Source organism: Triturus cristatus, chromosome 3_1 (assembly GCF_964204655.1).
Source record: "Triturus cristatus chromosome 3_1, aTriCri1.1, whole genome shotgun sequence".
In the NCBI taxonomy this organism is placed as follows: domain Eukaryota; kingdom Metazoa; phylum Chordata; class Amphibia; order Caudata; family Salamandridae; genus Triturus; species Triturus cristatus.
Window position 1 is genome coordinate 864,585,882 of NC_140583.1, and position 19,197 is coordinate 864,605,078.

Consider the following 19,197-nt stretch of genomic DNA (forward strand, 5'->3'; position numbering starts at 1 on the left):
GGATTATTTCCGCGAAGTCTACTCCCCGGTTTCCCCCTGCTCGGAGGCAGACTCCCATGCCCTGCTTCGGGACATCGCACTGCCCTCCCTAACGGTGGAGGACAGGGATTCGCTGGACGCCCCTCCCACCTCGGACGAAATTGCCTTGGCTATTCGCTCGGTTGCATCCGGCAAGGCCATGGGCCCCAATGGTATTCCCATCGAGCTCTACAAGCTACGCCCGGATGTGTTGGCGCCCCACCTGCGCGCGATGTTCCTGGCGGCCCACTCGCGGGGTTCCCTCCCGCCGGACCAGCGTCTAGCCACAATTGTGGTGATCCACAAGGAGGGGAGGCCCCGTGAACGGGTCACATCCTATAGGCCGATTTCGCTTTTGAACGCGGAGCCCAAAATCCTCGCCAAGGTGTTGGCCAACAGGTTGGTTGGCGTGGTGGGCGATTTGGTCCACCAAGACCAATCTGGCTTCATACCGCACCGCAACACGGCGCTCAATCTGCGGCGCTTGCACGGGGTGCTCGCGCGTGTCCCATTTGTGCGGGAGCCGGCCATCTTGGCGTCCTTGGACGCCACCATGGCGTTTGATACGCTTGAATGGCCATACATCTGGGCGATGCTGGCAAAATTCGGGTTTGGCCCGGGTTTCATTAGCTGGGTCAAACTGCTATATTCGGGCCCATTGGCGCAGGTGGTAGTGAATGGGCGAGTCTCGGCCCCATTCGCGCTGGGGAGGGGTACGCGACAGGGCTGCCCCCTGTCGCCTCTCCCGTTTGCCCTGGCCCTGGAGCCCCTGGCGGAGTGGCTGCGGTGGCACCCTTCTATCCGTGGTCTCCGCTGGACCCCCGAGCATGAGGACCGTGTGTCCCTCTATGCTGACGATATCCTTCTGTATCTCGCCTCCCCGCGTAAATCACTGATCGTCCTGGTTGATGTTTTGCGTTCATTCGGTCGCAACTCAGGCCTGGTCATCAACTGGGCGAAATCCTGTGTGTATGTGCTTTCCGGGGAGGCTCCGGCCCTACCACGGGACTGTCCGATCCAGATTGCCTCCCAAGGTTTTCGGTACCTGGGTATCTATATCACTCTCGACCCGGAGGCCCGCTACGAGCGGAATTTGTTACCCCCCCTCCGGCGTTTGAGGGAGGACGTGGTGCGCTGGCGGCGTCTGCCGCTCTCGCCGCTCGGCCGAGCGGCCTTGTTTAAAATGATGTCCCTGCCACGCTTCCTCTACGCCCTCCAGAATACTATGGACTTGGTCCCGGCACGCTATTTCCGTGAGGTGGAGGGCCTCCAGCGGCGCCTGTTCTGGGACGGGAGGCCGCGCATTGCTCTGGCTAAATTGACGCTCCCGTGGTACGATGGGGGGGTCGCCCTCCCTGACATTAAACGGTATTACTGGGCCTCCCAACTAGCTGCAATTAATCATGGCCTTTACGGGCCCGCCTTGAACCCGGCATTCGAGATGGATAAGATGCTCCTGCCCGGTGGCGATTACAATCGAGCGCTCTACGCTGGCGCGCCCGACTCCCGTTTGACGGGACCGACGCGTGTCATGGTGCGTGTCTGGCACGCGGCTAATGCAGCTATGGGGTGGAAGGACCGTTTGACCCGGGCGTCACCGCTGTATGCGTCTGAGAGGTTGGGCTCCCTGTGGACGTCGAAGGGCTTCGAGAAGTGGGACACGATCGGAATCAGCACGGTGGGAGATCTCTGGACGAGGGGGGGATTCAAAACTTTTGAGACGCTGCAGGCGGAGTTCCAGCTGCAGGGCAGTGAGTACTTTCGGTACCTACAGGTTCGCCATGCGCTGGGCTCCGTCTTCCCGGATGTCGCATCCATTCCGGAGTCTTCCCCCCTGGAGGACAGAGTCCTAGATGGCCATGTCCCGGACAGCACGATCTCCCTCATATACAAAAAACTGATCAACGATAGATCGTGCCTGCTGACTAGTCTCCGCGAGGCTTGGGTTGCCGACGGGCTGGAGCTGGACGATGAGGATTGGATTTCCGCGGTGGCCTCTCCGAAAGAGGTGGCCATCCCGGCTCGCCTTCGTTTCGTCCAGCTCAAGATCCTTCACCGGGTTTACGTGACGGGGCCAAGGCTTCTGCGTATGGGCTTTGCTGGTGACGGAATGTGTAAGCGTGGCTGTGGTGCGTTGGCGACTTTCATGCATATACTGTGGGAGTGCCCGAAGGTGGAGCGATTCTGGCGTGGTGTGCATGAGGTCCTGCGTGTGGTGACGCGTGTTGCGCTGCTGCCTGAAGCGAGGAGATGCTTGCTGAATGTATGGGAACCGAATGACTATTCGGTCCCGCAGACGCGGTGGGTGACTCTGGGATACATGATAGCCAAGCGCGACATTGCTCAATTGTGGGGATCCCAGAGGCCCCCGGCGGTGTCGGACTGGAAAGAGCATATGGATTGGTGTATGTTTCGTGAAAAGGTGGTGTATGTGGCGAGAGGTAAGCCTGGGGCGTGGGTGAAAATCTGGGGCCCCTGGAACGCCTACCGCGGGGGTATTTGTGAGCCACCACTGCTACCGGCTGCCTTGCCTGCTCCGTCTCCCTAGACGGCCCCCCTCCCTCAGCCGCGGGCGCGCGGTCCCCCAGTCCCTGATCTATTCCCATTCCCCTCTCCAGAGTTCTGCTGCTGGTTTGGATCCCCCACTTATGGAGCACGTGCTGTTATTTTGGATCGCGGGTTGCCTTGCGGGTGTGGTTTTTTGGTGTTGTTTTGTTTCAAGAAAAGGGAACCGTACTGTGGGCTTGGAGCTGTGTGGCCTGCACCATTGATTACTCCTGTTTTCACTGCTCTACACTGCCTAGAGACTTTTACTGTATGTGTGCAATATGTTTTTTGTCATTCTAGCGGCCGGCCGGATGGTTGTAGGCCCATACTTGTAACTTTTACGAACTGCAATAAACGGTTTCAAAAAAAAAAAAAAAAAAAAAAAAAATAAGGGATAGAAGTAAGTAAAAGTTTCATTGAAAGTCATTTTTTCATAAAGGATTTCAAGCAATACAGCAGGTGGAGAATGTTTGCATTCAATTTGTGTATGTAAACCTGTTGAAACTGTTTTATATTTTGCTCCTAAGCAATGCAGCTTACACAATTTTTCAAGAGGCACTTGAGTGGTGACACAGACACTTCTCAGTGAAAAAGGAAGCCCAGTGCCTCTTGAGACCCCTGATTGCTAAGCAGTACGACAAATAAACACATTCTGTTACCAACAATTACAATCCGAGACAATTTGCCATAGGTGTGTGATGGGGTGGGGGTTGTGGGACAAGTCAATGTTTAGAGGTTGAGGCTCCCTTACTTGACGCCCTTGTACTACTACCCTTCTTGAAATTGTTAACCCCCCCCCCCCCCTCCCCGGGCTCCAGGTCCCTAGCCTCTACCACCCCGGTGGCATGACTGTTGCTGTTCCTGCGAAGTGTGTTTGATCAGGTGAAGTGGCATGGGCTCCTGCCCTGTAGTACGGCATATGAAAAACTCCAGCCCCTGGGGTCTGCAGGGCAGCCATTGACTTTGCCATATTGTGTCCTTCTTGATCTTTTCTAGCATCTCATTAATCAGGGGTCCCAAGAAGAGCTCTCTATCAAATAGCAGGTTGATGAGATGCTGCTGGGCTGCTGGCTTGAAGCCGGATATGCAAAGCCTAGAGTGACGGCTAACTATGATGGAGGCATTGACACCCGATCAGCCATGTCAGCAGGGTCAAGGGTGCAGTGGATCACTTGGGGAGATGCCGGTCTCTCTAATAACAAAGGGTCTTTTTGTACCAAAAGACAAGATAGAAAGCATACTTGGTGTTATTATGATCTAGGGAGTGACAGAGGTTGCAGTCATAAAGGTGGTCGGCCCAAGGATACCTAGTTGGGCATTGAGAGCCTTTCCTGGACGGCTTCCATTGCATCACCTTCCACATTTTGACATTCTCAGACGTCCAAAACTGGAAATCAAAAGCATGGGACCCTAGAGAGGCATGGGTACCCAGAGGATCAGGGACCTGGTGTTGCAAGACAGTCTCTGAAATGCATTGGTAGAGAGGATAAACAGTTGAAAGCAAAGCTGGAGATGTCTTTCTAAGAGGCAGGAGTTGAGAGTTCGAACTGCGAGGGCCCAAAGAATGACTGTGCCACACACTGAATCCGGGAGTCCAATCTGTACACACCCAAAACCTATGGCGGAGAAAACCAATCTAACAATGGAGTCGATGCTCATGCAGATTGCCTGTTAATGGAGAAATGACTCAACATTCAGTATCTCAAGAGGTTTCGTCAAAGAACAACAACTTGCAAGACCAGAATGGTGGATCCTGGTCTCTTGCTTCCCCCTGTGTACTGCTTACGAAGAGAAGGCTTTGGCATGGGGGACTGTAAGGCACTCATCTACTTGGCAATATCTGTGTTTCTTCAAGCAACCGATCGACCTGTGGGCCGAAAAGATGCTGACCATAAAAGTGTGCATTCTCAGAAGGTGCTGTTGCACCTCTGGCTAAAATCTCGACAATCTAAGCCGAGCATGCCTACAGAGTAATCTACTGGTGTTAAGGCCTCTAGCCGCTGTGTCCACCACATGAATGGCACACCTTATATTCTTGCTGTTGATGGTTCTACCCTGTGTCACAAGTTCTTCTCCCCTCTTGCAGTGAACCTTCGAACGGTGCTTGATGAGCCCCTTCATAGCCTCCAAACGGTAACGGTCATACCTAGAGAGAAGGTCCAATGAATTTGCAATTTTTCAATGTGGAGCTGCCCTAAAAGCTCCCTTTTCCCCTGCCGCATCAATCTTTTTAAATTCCTTAGAGGGAGGGGGGCATCCCCTGTGGCCTGAACAGGAGCCCTCGCAAGGACAGTAAGCACCACAAGTGAGTCATGGATGATGGCCCCTCTTATATATGCCAGATTCTGTGGCGATGGCATGTACAATCACTTGATGATGCAGTTACAACCCTGGCCTTGACTAGGTCCTTCAAAGTGTCTGCAGTGGGCTTGAGCATTAGGCATAGGCACGTAAATGACTGACCTCTCAGTTGTACAGAGTTTAAAGCAAGAAATCATCTTCATCATCAAATGTGTGCAGCTGGATCTGGGGATGTTGAGATGCTCACTGTATCACTGCATGTTACGTTGAGGTGGCATCTGGTAGGAAAGGGTTGGCTGGGCACGGTTCAAGATCTGGGTCATCCTGTGATTCAACTTTGTAGTTTTCCCAAGGATGCTCTCACCCCCTTGGCCTATAGGGCTCCTTCTCCGCGAGGGCAGTAGAGGTCCCCTGCGTTAGAGTCCATGTCCTGTGTGCCAGGTGGTGGGGACTGTGGAGATAGAGGAGGTTGTGATGGAGGAGGTGCCATAGGCAGTGGTGGGAAGTAAGGACTGGTAGCAATATGACTGACTTTCTTAGGGCTTGGTGGCGGTAGAGGAGGAGGTGAGTGTGGCTCTTCCTTGAAGGCAAAGTGCCATTGTTTTAGGACAGTGATGGGTCCTAGAGCAGGACGTTTAGTGATTTTTGCCAGTGTCCGGGTAGATAAACAAGTTTTTCTGCTTCTCATCCATGACGTCACTGAGTCTTACCAATATAGACTGCTCCAAGAGCTCCGAACTGGGTGATGGGGATGGCTTCAGCATTGACATCGAAACACAACTCTGCCCACAAGGATAGGTAAGGCAATAAACCTAATATTTTGACACAAACTTTGTAGGAGTCCCATTTTACCTGTTGGTAGTAAGGTGCGTCCTAGACTGGTCTTTAATGCTGCACAACTGCTGTACTTGTACCTTGATCAGTTGAAAGGAAAGGACGATTTCCACACTTACTTTTCTGGCTTTTTCTGTTGCTTTAGTAACCAACTTCTGTCTACCTCCAGTACTTTCTGCTGCTTTGAAATCCTCATCTGTTAACTGCCAACTCGAAAAACATTGATTCCTTGTTATCTAAAATCTCAATCACTAGCAGAAACTGTGAGAAAAGGACTACTCTACTGGTGAGATGTGTGGTCTGCTTAAAGGTTTTGATCTCCAGTGTTCTGTTATGCCACATTTAGATACTCTTGGTTTTACTGAATGTCAATGTAAGCATTGCAAGAGAGTCAACTTTGCTTTTGTAATAAAAAAATGGTCAGCAATATTTGTTCATGTCTAGGACAAATGAACAAGTTACTTACCTTCGGTAACGATGTATCTGTAAGAAACATTAGTTAGTTAGATTCCTCACCTTAGAATATCCCCAGGCTTCAGACTGGATCCAGAAGATTTTTGTAGCAATACCCCTTGCGCGTCGCTAGGCGTCGTCTGCGGCTCCGCGTCCGTCGTTGGCGTCGTGCGCCGGAATGACGTCGTCGGAGTACTTAGACGCCGCCCTCGCGCGCTGACGTCAGTTCTTGTACATAGCTTTCCGCGCCAGGAACGCAGAGCCATGCAAGAGACCGACACTGGTGCCAAAAAATCTAGGGCCCTAAAAGGATAGCCTTAACCCTAGATGTCAGTTCGCAGAACGGGGAGGATGGGTGGGTCGGTGAGGAATCTAACTAACTAATGTTTCTTACAGATACATCGTTACCGAAGGTAAGTAACTTGTTCATCTGAAAGAAACACGTTAGTTAGATTCCTCACCTTAGAATAGATACCCAAGCAATACCAACCCCGGTGGTGGGTCTGCGAACCAAGATCACACCAGAAAGTCCTGGAGGTTCAGAACGGCCAAAGAAGCCATCCCTCCGGACTTGGCTGTCTAGGCAGTAGTGCCTGGCAAACGTGTGCAGCGAAGCCCACGTCGCCGCCTGACAGATGTCCTGCAAAGGGACTCCCCGTCCCAAAGCAGTAGTAGCCGCCGTGGCCCTAGTAGAATGGGCTCGCAGCCCAACAGGAGGGTCCTTTTTTGCCAAGGAATAACAGATTTTTATACACAAAACGACCCACCGGGAGATGGTCCGTTTGTGCACAGCTTTTCCCTTCTTTGCACCCACGTAGCCAACGAAAAGCTGGTCGTCCACTCGGAACTGTTTTGTGCGGTCCAAATAAAAGGAGAGCGCACGTTTTGGGTCCAGACGGTGGAGCCGCTCTTCCTCTTTGGAAGGATGCGGAGGCGGAAAGAAGGTGGGCAAGGTGACAGATTGCCCAAGATGAAAGGGGGTCACCACTTTCGGTAGAAAGGAAGGACGAGGCCGAAGGACAACCTTGTCCGGATGAACAGATAGAAAAGGCGGTTTGGACGATAGAGCCTGGAGCTCACTCACCCGTCTAGCCGAGTTGATGGCTACCAGGAAAGCAGTCTTAAGAGTCAGAAGACGAAGAGGACAATTGTGAAGAGGCTCAAAGGGAGCGCACATCAGGAATGTTAGGACAAGATTCAAGTTCCACTGAGGCATTACGAAAGGGACAGGAGGGAACGTGTGAGTAATGCCTTTAAGAAAGCGTGACACTACAGGGGACTTGAAAATAGAGGGCTGATCAGGAAGCCGTAAGAAGGCAGAGATGGTAGCAAGATAACCTTTCAAGGTGCCCAGAGCAGAGCCCTGCCGGGCCAAAGAAAGAAGAAAGAGGAGAACCTCAGAAAGAGGGGCGGAAAGGGGATCCACAGCCTTTGCTGTGCACCATGCCACAAATTTGTTCCACCGGCAGGCGTATACCGTCTTTGTGGAGGGACGCCTGGCTGCCAGAATGACATCACAGACTTCAGGAGGCAAGTCAAAGGGCATCAACTGCCGCCGCTCAATCTCCACGCATGGAGGTGGAGGCTGGACAGGTTGGAGTGGAGGACCATCCCCTGCTGCTGCGACAGAAGATCCTCCCGAAGGGGCAGACGTATCGGAGGATCGGTCAACATACTGAGTAGCTCAGGATACCAGTACCTTCGTGCCCAATCCGGAGCCACCAAGATGACTTGGGCCCAGTCACGCCTGATCTTCTTCAGCACTCTGGGCAGAAGTGGTATAGGCGGAAAGGCGTACAACAGACCGCAACTCCACTCGCGACGAAAAGCGTCGCCGAGCGAGTGCCGCCTTGGAAATTCCAACGTGCAGAACTGCTGACATTGCGCGTTCTCGTCGGTGGCGAATAGATCTAACCAAGGCTCTCCCCACTGCTGAAAGAGACCTTGCGCCACCTCGGAGTTCAGACGCCATTCGTGATCCATCATGCACCGGCGGCTGAGTTCGTCTGCTCTGGCGTTCAGAGAGCCCGCCAGATGTTGAACCACCAGGGTGATGCCCTGATGTTCCAGCCACGTCCAGAGGCGCAGAGCCTCCTGACAAAGGGTCCACGACCCCACCCCGCCCTGTTTGTTGCAATACCACATGGCGGTGGTGTTGTCCGTGAACACCTGCACGGCACTTCCCCGGACAGAGGGAAGGAAGGCTTTCAGTGCAAGTCGGATCGCCCTCAGCTCCAACAAGTTGATGTGGAGGCGAGACTCCGCCGGAGACCAGAGGCCTCTGATCTCCGCCTCTCCCATATGGCCACCCCATCCCAGGAGGGACGCATCCGTCACTACGACATGCTCCAGTAGGGGTAGGGAGAGGCTCCTGCCCGTGACCCAATCGCGGTCGTGAGCCACCACTGCAACTGCTGTGCAGTGCCCTCCGAGATCAAGACATGGTCGGACAGGTTGCCGTGATGCTGGGCCCACTGAAACTTCAGGTCCCACTGCAGAGCCCGCATGCGCCGCCTGGCGTGATGCACTAGTAGGAGGCAGGAGGCCGTCAGCCCCAGAAGCCGCAACACTAGCCTGACCGAAACCCAGGATAGAGGCCGAAAGATGGGAATCAGGGCCTGTATATCCCGGACCCGCTGTTCCGGTGATGAACCCGGAACTGCGCCGAATCGAGAACCGCTCCGATGAAGAGGAGCTTCTGAGAGGGGCTCAGGTGTGACTTCGGCACGTTGATGGAAAACCCCAGCAAATGCAGGAGATCCGCCGTAGTCTGGAGGTGGGAGACGACCGTCTGGGGCGAGCCCGCATTCAACAACCAGTCGTCGAGATAGGGGAAGACTGGAACCCCTAATCTGCGTAGATGAGCTGCGACCACCGCCATCACTTTCGTGAACACCCAAGGGGCACTGGTAAGGCCGAAGGGGAGCACGGTGAACTGAAAGTGCTCCTGACCCACCGTGAACCGCAGGTAACGCCAGTGGGCCGGCAGGACGGGGATATGGAAATAAGCGTCCTGCAAGTCCAACGCTACCATCCAGGGTCTAGGGCAGCTAGAACCTGAGCCAAAGTCAACATTTTGAACCGTTCCTTCCGGAGGAAGGCATTGACGCTCCTGAGGTCCAAGATAGGGCGTAGGCCTCCTTTGCCCTTCTTGGGAACCAGAAAGTAGTGGGAATAACAACCACGACCTACTTCTGGGCTCGGAACGCGCTCGACGGCCTCTTTGGCCAAGAGGGCCGAAACTTCCTCTTGCAGATGATTCAAATGATCCTCCGAGATACGGTGGTGCTGCGGTGGCATGGCTGGGGGGGTCGTCTCGAAGGGGAGGGAGTAGCCCCTTCGGACGATTTGCAGCACCCACCTGTCCGAAGTAATGGTACGCCAGTGCAGCAGGTGATGGCGAACCCGGCCGCCCACTGGCGAGGAATGGACCTGAAAGCTCGGACTAGGAAGGCTTTGAGGCAGTTGCTGCCGGGGTGGATGTGGACTGACCGCGTTGTCCTCCAGTACCGCCTCGGCGGAAACCACGTCCGCGACCGCGTGCAGGCTGGTTCTGCGGCCGGTGGCTAGGCGGACGTGAGGAGGCGCCCCTTCCTTGGCCACGAAAGGAGCGAAAAGCGGAAGTTTGTGGTCGCGGGGCCGAGAGGCCCAAGGACTTGGCCGTAGCCCGGGAGTCCTTGAAGCGAGCCAGCGCACTGTCCGCTTTCTCACCAAAAATGCGAGCGCCATCAAAAGGCATGTCCATGAGTGTGCTCTGGACATCCCCTGAAAAGGACGTGGACCGTAGCCAGGCGTGACGTCGAAGCGCCACCGTGGTAGAAATCGCCATACCCAGCGAGTCCGTAGTGTCGAGTCCATATCGGATGGCATGGCGCGCTGCATCTCTCCCATCGGCCAGAGCCGAGGAAAGCCGTGCCCGGGCCTCCTCCGGGCACAGTGGCAGCACGTCCTCCACCGTATCCCACAGAGAGTGGGAATAACGGTCCAAGAGACAGGCGGTGTTTAAAGACCGCAGGCCCAAACTGAGCGAGGAGAACAGCTTCTTACCGAACTGGTCCAGTCTCTTGGAATCCCGGTCCGGAGGAGCAAACGGGAAGGAGGATTGGGAGGTAGAGGCCTGGATAACCAGACTCTCGGGAGTGGGGTGTTGGGACAGAAAACTGGGGTCACCCGGAGCAGGGCGGTGGCGCCTGGCAACGTTCCTATCGACAGGAGGGACTGTGGAGGGCTTGGACCAGGTGCCCTGCAGAACGTCAGTGAGGGCCTCATTGAATTGCAGCAGAGGCTCAGTGGAGCATGCGGCAGACTGAAGCACCTCAGTGAGGATGTTAGTCCTCACAGCCACGGCAGGCAGCTCAAGCCCAAGGGCCGCGGCCGCCTTGCGCAGCACCACAGAAAAAGCTGCACCCTCCTCCGAAGCCACAGTCGGAGGAGAGATGAATCCAGTGTCCGGGGAGGTATCCAAACCACTGGCCTCCCCCAGTTCATCTGCCCAGTCCTGCGAAAGTTGCCCCTGAAGGGCCATAGGGTCCTCAGACCCCTCCCAGTCGCCCCCGTCATCCGATTCCCGGTATACAGGAGGAATGATCGGAGCCGGTCGATAGACAAACTGTGTCTCTAGCGGGGCCGCATCGGCGTCGGGACCGGACAGGGGCTGCACCGGGGATCGATGTCGACCGGAGTGGGCGTCGGAGGTGGCACCGGTGTTGACGCCGGCGGAGGAGGCGTGACGAGGTCGACCGGCGTCCCAGGCACGGGCCCCTCGGGGACCTGCGGCGTCGGGCCGGAGCCTACAACGGCGCCGGGGCCGGAGCCGCCGGCACGCAAGGTCGCCCAGTCGAGTCCGCAGGGCCCGAAGGCGCGCCGGCGGGCGTCGACGGCGGGGCCAGGCTCCTCATGGCCGAGAGGAAGGCACTGACCTCCGCCGGCGTTGCGTCAGTCCCAGGGACCGGCGGGTATGGGGACTTGCGCGGCGCCTGCGGCTCCAGCGGAGCCGCGGGGGTGGAACCACCCTGACCCTCGGCCGAGTCGCGCGACCGGCGAGGGGAGTCCGAAGAGCGGTGTCGCCTCTTGGACTTCTTGGAGCGCTTCGACTTACCCGAAGACTTCGAGCCAGACGAGCGACGATGTCGAGTGCGGCTCCGCGACCGATCCTTGGACCTCCTCCTGGACCGGGATCGAGAGGGGCACGGAGCCGAGTGGCGAAGCTCGAGAAGCTTGCGGGACCGCTCCCGCCTAGCCTTCGAGGTCAGGGCCATACAATCGGAGCACGACTCCGCGTCGTGGTCAAGGCCCAAGCAGTACAGGCACCGGCGGTGATGATCGGTCACCGACATCAGTCGGTGACAGTCGTCGCAGGCCTTGAAACCAGGCATCCTACCGGCACCAGAGTCGGGAAAGTGACCAAAAAGAGTCGAAAAAGTTAGTCAAAAATTTACTAAAAGGGGTAGCTCTCCCGGATCGGCGCTTACTGGCGCGGAAAAAAGAAAAACTGACGTCAGCGCGCGAGGGCGGCGTCTAAGTACTCCGACGACGTCATTCCGGCGCACGACGCCAACGACGGCCGCGGAGCCGCAGACGACGCCTAGCGACGCGCAAGGGGTATTGCTACAAAAATCTTCCGGATCCAGTCTGATGCCTGGGGATATTCTAAGGTGAGGAATCTAACTAACATGTTTCTTTCAGATGTAAAGATACATCTCTTCAGCCTACATAATACGTGCATAAAAAGGATTTTTAGATAGAGCGCATCTCTCATCATACTCCTTGGTAAAATATTTGCATATGTGGGAGTCACATTACTGCCCTTTCCTGTGCCTGTTTGCAAAAAAAACACATTCCCTTATTGAAATAGTTCTTGTTCAAAATTAGATACTCCTTTACTAGATGGTTTGGGCTTAATACTCATGCATTGATGGTGTGCCTGTTATGTCATTTTGTTCTTTGGGGGACACTGTTATTAGGACATTTCTAGGATTTTCCCATACCTGGCGCTGGGTGCACAAAGGATCTTTGTTTCATCGAAAACATGCTCTTACTTTAAGCATACTACTTCGCGTGAACATTTGGGATCTTTTATTAGACGTAGACTTTGCTGCACTGTTTATATGATTCAATTCCCCCACCCTCCATTAAGCCCAAAAACGAGCGTGCTGAATGCATATTGAGATGTCGCCACTGTCTGAATGTCATTCAAGGCTGAATAAGTTCAAGTTGAGCAGGTGTGGACCCTCTATTGCTGTAGGAAAGTATGGAGGCAAATGGCAAAAGCTGTTTTTTAATTCCAACTTCAAAGCATGGGAGTAAAACATATGCTTTTCCAATGCAAAGGGTAGCATAGTATCAAATTCAGTGGAGTGCGTGAGCTGGTGCTGCGTCGGTTCATTAACGGAACGACATTTTTAACTACTTGGATTATTTGACTTGGTGTAGAGGTAAAATGGAGCATATCAGTAAGGCCATCAACACTAACGCACACAAACAATTTACAAATAGGCTGTGGTCGGAGTTTCTTAAAACAGCAAAAAGCTTTAGGAACAGGTTTAATAACAGGAGTTAAACTGTGGTAATGAACAGAGTGCCCTCATACTGAGTAACCAGGAGTCTGAACCCCGCTTAAATCATGAAATAGTTATTATCTAGAAAAAAAACCTACACGCTAATAGGGTCAAACAAGGAATATTTTGTAGTCTATGAATTAATAAGATATGGCCTAATGACTACAATTCTATATGGCGGGAGACATGCACAGAGGCCACTTCGGGATGGGCATTAAGTAGGGAGAAGATTCTCAGAGCTGGCAAACAAGCAAAATGAAGTGCTGGCAGGCCAAGACAATGTAGGTCCATGACAGGTACCACTGAGGACCTTGTGCTGCTGTCGGTCTTGCAGCCACCATTCGCAGTGTCCGTGGGCAAAAAGGTAGTACTCAGAGCGGATTAACCGCACTTAATTCGGTCCAAGTTAATTAACACAGATCATATTTTAATAGTTTAAAGAATTTTAACATGTGTTTGTGTTTTTGAATGACTGTTGTTGCAATGTTTTTGAGGAACCATTTTAGAAATAGTTACAGTCAACTTTAGCATCAGGGCTATTGTTAACCAATCAGGAGACTCCCACTGGTTCAGACAGGTTTCTGCGTTCAACTACACTGTTATGACGTAATTTTCAGAGAGCAGCTAGTTGAGGTCATTCTTGTACAATTCAATATGGGCAGAGTATCTCCACCACAAACAACAAGACTGCAAAGGAGGCACAATATGAACATTCTCTGTAAAAACTACAGTGCAGCTGAAAAAGACGCTTTCTAAGGGTCTGAAACTAACTGCAAACACATGGCGACTTTCAACGGAATCTCCGTGTCTCCTGCACGCACGACAATACAGGCACCTCATTTATTCACTCACACCTCCTGTGATTCAGATACTTTCTACTATTCTCTCACTGATTGCGACAAAATGGGGCAGTGCAGAATAAAAGAATACATTTAAGAAAATAGAACCATTTCCTGACCTGCATGGCGTAAAGAATAGCAAGGGAGAGTCCGACCCAGCTGTGAAGGCTGTACATGTTGGGAATGCTCTTGGCATTGTGGAAATCAAACACAGCGACCAGCGACACGACCACGAGAATCATGGCGATGCAGTGCAGCCCAGCATGGATGAACTTCATCAGCAGCTTGCTGCATTTCCACGTCCAGGGCAACCGGTACACGATGATGGCTGAAAAGAAGCAAAGACGAAGATGTGAACAAGCAGCTACTGATTCACAGATAATGCCAGGAAGATGCAATGGCAAACACCGACACTTGCAATGGTCCATGCTTAAAAAAATACGAATTAACTGTGCTGTTATTTAGTATGTGCAAAAAGCACAAATTGCCATTGGTGTGGTACTGCCACACTTCTGCTAAGTAAATTCTGTGTTCGCTGTTCTATGGAAGAATTGAGCAAGTCAATAGGCACATGGCAACAAAGCTTGCAAAATTAGGAAAACAAGTATATACACACGCACACATACATACAGACACTTTACCATGTTTGGGTGTTTTTATGGTACAAAAAGGAAGGAGACAAAAAATGTATTTCACAGGGAACCATGATGGAAAATAGGTCAAGGTGATATGGAACACGATATGGAAAATATGGGAACCCATCAAAGCACTCTGCAGTGTTTTACCACGGTCTGAGTTCCTAGGATGATAGGACATGGATGCGCAAATGATGCGACAAAAAAATGCAAATTATGCACCACTTTCCCTGAAAGTATTATTTTCACCCATTTTTGCAAGCAACCAATTATTTTGTGAATCCAGCAAATTATGTGGCAAATATGGGAAATACATATTTAGGAGTCACAGGATCGTTAAATCCACTGGTCCTCACCGCAGTCTATCGTTTTAACAACAATTTATTCAAGAAAGGTAAACACAACCTAAACATTCTATTTCTAATCAGCATCCACTGTTAGTTGCACTTTGAATCAAACATGTTTTACAAGCTAATTACCTAAAAATAAGCAATAAAACAAATATATATATATATATATATATATATAAAAATGGGTAACAAATATTATGGCCCTGTATTGCAATCTCAGGGTTCTAGTGACATTTACAAACCACTCATCTTTTTGCCTCGTGGTTTATAATGGCAGCAACCCATTCAATGGCATTATTGAACCATATTACAAAGTTACCATTATGTATCCTTTATATATATTTATCTCAGCTGAAAATTTACTAGTAAATTTCACTTAGCTAGATTGTTTCGTAGGGCACTGGCAGTAGAAAACAATAAGAGAAATAGTGAATCCCAATACCTGATGCAGTGTCGCATACTAAATAACTCAGTGCTGCCTTAAGGAATATGCATCAGCACAGAGAAACCCTAGAGTGACACAGACTGTAGACATCCAGGAAGCAATGTACATTTAATTTTCAACATTCTGCCATCATCATCCCCCATGGGGGACCTTTGCTGTCGCAGGATAACTCGGCTCCCACTTCTCCAACCTCTCAAGCAGATGGGACCGCTGCTCTATAAAGTCGCTGCACAAGGGTGAGCATGCCTGTGCTGAAAAGTAGTGGGATCCCGCCAATCACAAATTTGGCAGCTATTTCTGGGCCGGATCTGGGATTCACTTTTCCCTGTAAACATGTTGAATTTGTCCTGGTGTCATTTTCCCATACCGGTATACAATTCAGCAGCGCCAGAAAGTTTTCTGTATTCCGTTTGGTGCAGCAACCTGCAGGCATCAAGGGGGCTTTTTTATTTTAACATCCAGCTGGGCCCAAAACAAAGGCCTGATTTCAAGTGCCATCATCCCTTCTTTTGTTCAAGTATCACCCTGGCTTTGAGCCATCTGAATACTATCCCCAAGATGCCAATGCAATGGAAGAAAACAGTCACATAGCTTATCACTTAACAAGTACTTTAGAAAAACTATGACTTGGAGGCAGGTTTTTGTCTTGGTTCATAACCCCCATGTAAGGGATGTGCATGCACGGTAAATATGCAAGATTTATCTGTGTATATCAGTAATTACACAAATAATGATTTAAATGGCACCTACAATTTTTATTTAATTCTTTTACAACGCTACTCATCCCAGTGAACGGTGTTAGAGCACTTTACATCACGCACAATAAATCATTTAAGCATGTGAATCAATATACAGGATGTTGCACAAGACAATGAGAGTTATAAGGGGTAGTCAACACATATCGTCTATACTTGTAGACATTTGTGAGAAGTTGGCCTGGCATATGCTGTCTCCTAGTTATAGGGGACACCTTGTACCAGTCCAATTCGACTCTTATGGATGATAGGTTTAAGACAACCTTTAAAGAAAGCTATCCTAGTGGTAGCTGTGGAGAGCAGCCTTCAGGCTAAGTCTTGAAGGAGTGTTAAGCTTATTGTTTTACCATAGATAACCTCTTGAATGACCAAATGAAAGAGTAGCCCACACAGGTATATATATAAAATATATGTATTTATTCTAAACAGAATCCCACAAGTCTCTTTATGAGGCTAGCGGCAAAGTTACAATTCAAACAAGCATTGATAGATACAATAAATAGCACTGGAATCACAGGGCCCCAGGGGGGGACCAAACCATATATCAAAAAAGTGGTATAAGAACCACGACAATTCTACAGACAATGCCTAGGGCATTTAGGATCGCTGGCCCCTTAACAATCCACCCCAGGTTATGAGGAAGGGGACCCACGGGAGGTGCGTGCAGTGGAAATAGCTGCTATCGGGATCTCTATTATAGCCTATGGAGAATTTCGCGGCTTGATTTAAACAGATTAAAGACACTTCTAGCAGGAGTTCAAAGTTAAGGGCTTAAAGTTAAGCCTTTGAGGAGCCCACTACCACGAGAGTACCGAGGTACCACTGTTACCTGCCCCAGGGAAGCCGGGTGCATAGGTCGTTTTCGATGTCGGGTCGCGGGCTGATTTTCAATGGGAAAATGTACAAAACTGCTGCTAGCCAAAAGCGTCGATGATGCCGTGAAGAATGAAGTTGTAGATCTTGTAGAGAGGAACCTGAAAGCAGAGGGGACAGAGTCTGGGTCATGGCACAGTGACCAGGGAGCTCAAAGGAAAGAGCCCTTCAATGTCGGGTGCTTCAAGTGGAAAGAGGTGTAGCTTGGATCTGCAGTCACGGGCTCCGGGAGGCTTCAAGGAAGGCCCGCTTCTGGAGGGCGACTTTCCCACGTCGGATGAGGGTCGCTGCGGTGTTAGTGTCCGGATTGGATCCACTAAGCCTTGGCAACCGCAACCCACGCAAGATTAACAAATCAGCTACTGGTGCAGACCCACGAGGTCTGTGAGAGGTCTCTTTGGAGAGACTGTAGAGCAGGCCTGGAGCAAACAGGGGAACTCTTAAATGTCGAGATTGTCCTCCGCTAGGGCCCGCAAGTCGAGAGACAAGGGACCGCGGAAGGCAGCAAAATGGAGTGCGTAAAAGGGAGCCCACGGGCCACCGGAGGGGGCTAGGGCGCCGATCTTTGGCACAATTGCTGCTTGGTGGTTGGCTCAATAATGGGCCAAAGCACAACTTCCCCACTGGTCAGGGTCATGTGCTATGCAAGAGGTGGCCGGTGTCCTGGGGGTATTGGGAATCTCGGAACCCACGCGGTCCACGGTGCTCAGACTTGCTGTGCACATTGGCCTCTGGGATGCTTAGGAAACCCACCTCAAGGTTGCTGAGAGTCGACGAAGTCCGTAGGAGCAGCGAAGTTCCAACCGGGTCACTTGCAGTGTTTCAGGTGCCTGCCAAGCAGGGGGGTAACTCCTTTACCCCAAGGGAGATTTCTTCAGTCAGCTGGGCAGCAGCTCGTCGAAGGTCAAGTCTGTGAAGTCCAAGATTAATCTGAGACTCTGGGGACACAGTGTTCACCTTTTTCCCCAAGATTAGGGGAGGGTCCAGATCAGAGCCTACCAATGAGAGTTGAGGCGGGAAAGGGTGGCTACACCCACTCCCCTTTGTGTGTTTCCCGCCTGGGCGATGGGCAGGATGCCCCTGAACCGGTTCCAGGCGGTGTATGCAGAATGTAGGCGCTGTAGCTGCCTAAGTGCAACTCTGAAAGGCAACATATGGTGCACCCACCCAGTTCCAATCCACATAACCTGTCTGGGAAGGTGCTGGCACCTCCCTGCAACAGGATCCCTATTGTCCAGCTGTCGAGGTTGGGATTTTCCCCAACAACAGGCAGCCAGAGTCGTGTGGGTGGCGAGTAGCATCCATTTTGTGATACGTGTGCACTTTTAAATTGGTGTCTAAATTCTGCCGCTTTTCCCATATCGCCCCTCTAGCAGGGGGGAATCATGCCCTCATGCCCATGACTGGACTGGGGGTATGATTCCTACATGTTTGACACCAAACACAATATGGTTCTGTGTAGCTATTCTGAAGTTATCACGCTATCGCGATATACTTATAATGCGGTTAAGAGTATATGGTATGGCTACACCACAAACAACCCAGCAATGGTTTTACGTGGGTTGCAGAGGGGCCCTACTCAGGTAGGGGTCCCCCTCACACATATCTCAGCATCCTGCCTTGTAGGATTAGCAAGGCCTGCTTGAGGGGTGACCAATGAGAATACATGTGCTGTACATAGGTGGGATACAGGGTACCTGTATCCCTGTAAGAGGGTGCAAGCACCACCTTACCCAGACTACAGTAGTGGTCTGGTGGTGTCATTTGGTATGGCTGTCCCAGGGTGGCACAATCAGTGCTGCAGCCCTGGTAGGCCTCTGAGGGACCCATGCCCTGGGTACCTAGGGTACCATCTACAAGGGCTGACAGGGCATCCTCAGTATCCAATTGGGTTGTACCTAGGGTACTCACATCAATTTTAGGGAGGAAGCAGATAGGCTGGGGTCCTGGATAGCAGGATCCCAGCCAGACTAGTCAAAAACCACTCAAATACCAGGCAAAAAGTTGGGGGCAACCATTAGTCAGATTCCACCTTCCTACAACATTATATATATATTAAGAGTGAATGGTCAGTAGAAACAGTCAGGATACAATACGCAACACAGTGATTATTGTGCTCTGTACTAATTCTTTATTTCTTCTCAAACTAACCCTTCTCTACAATCTTAGAATAACAAAAAATTGAGAAAAAACAATTGAATCTAAACCCATGACTTAGTTTCCATGCAGCTCGCTGATTTGGGTAAATAGATCACTGTGCTATATTAGAAAAACTGCATTTTATGAACTACAAGTAACAAAGTGATCTGTGTCAAAAGCAGGAGCCCACTAACTTATCTACATAAAATACAAACCTGTGATCTGCATGAAACATGATGTGCTTTGCAGCAGGAACATTAACCCTTCATGTTACTTTATGAGTCAAAACTGTAACTGAAAAAAAACACACAATTGTCCCAGAACTCTTAGTTTTCTACTATTATAATTGCCTCAAAATTGATTGGTAAACAAAGATATTTGTAGCACGTTTTAACCCTTTAAGGTATTTTAAAATGCAGCCTTTTTGTAGCCAATTAGGGAAGCTAGGGCA

General features: G+C 51.1%; 1 protein-coding gene across 3 annotated transcripts in view; it reads right to left on the reverse strand.

The window, feature by feature from the left end:
• The window catches only part of CYBRD1 (cytochrome b reductase 1), a 202,364-nt gene that overhangs the window by 145,688 nt on the left and 37,479 nt on the right, over nucleotides 1-19,197 (reverse strand). For all 3 annotated transcript variants that reach the window (XM_085645307.1, XM_085645309.1, XM_085645308.1), the window contains exon 2: nucleotides 13,669-13,877. In XM_085645307.1, the coding sequence (XP_085501433.1) occupies nucleotides 13,669-13,877 (209 nt within the window). The remainder of the gene's footprint in view (nucleotides 1-13,668; nucleotides 13,878-19,197) is intronic.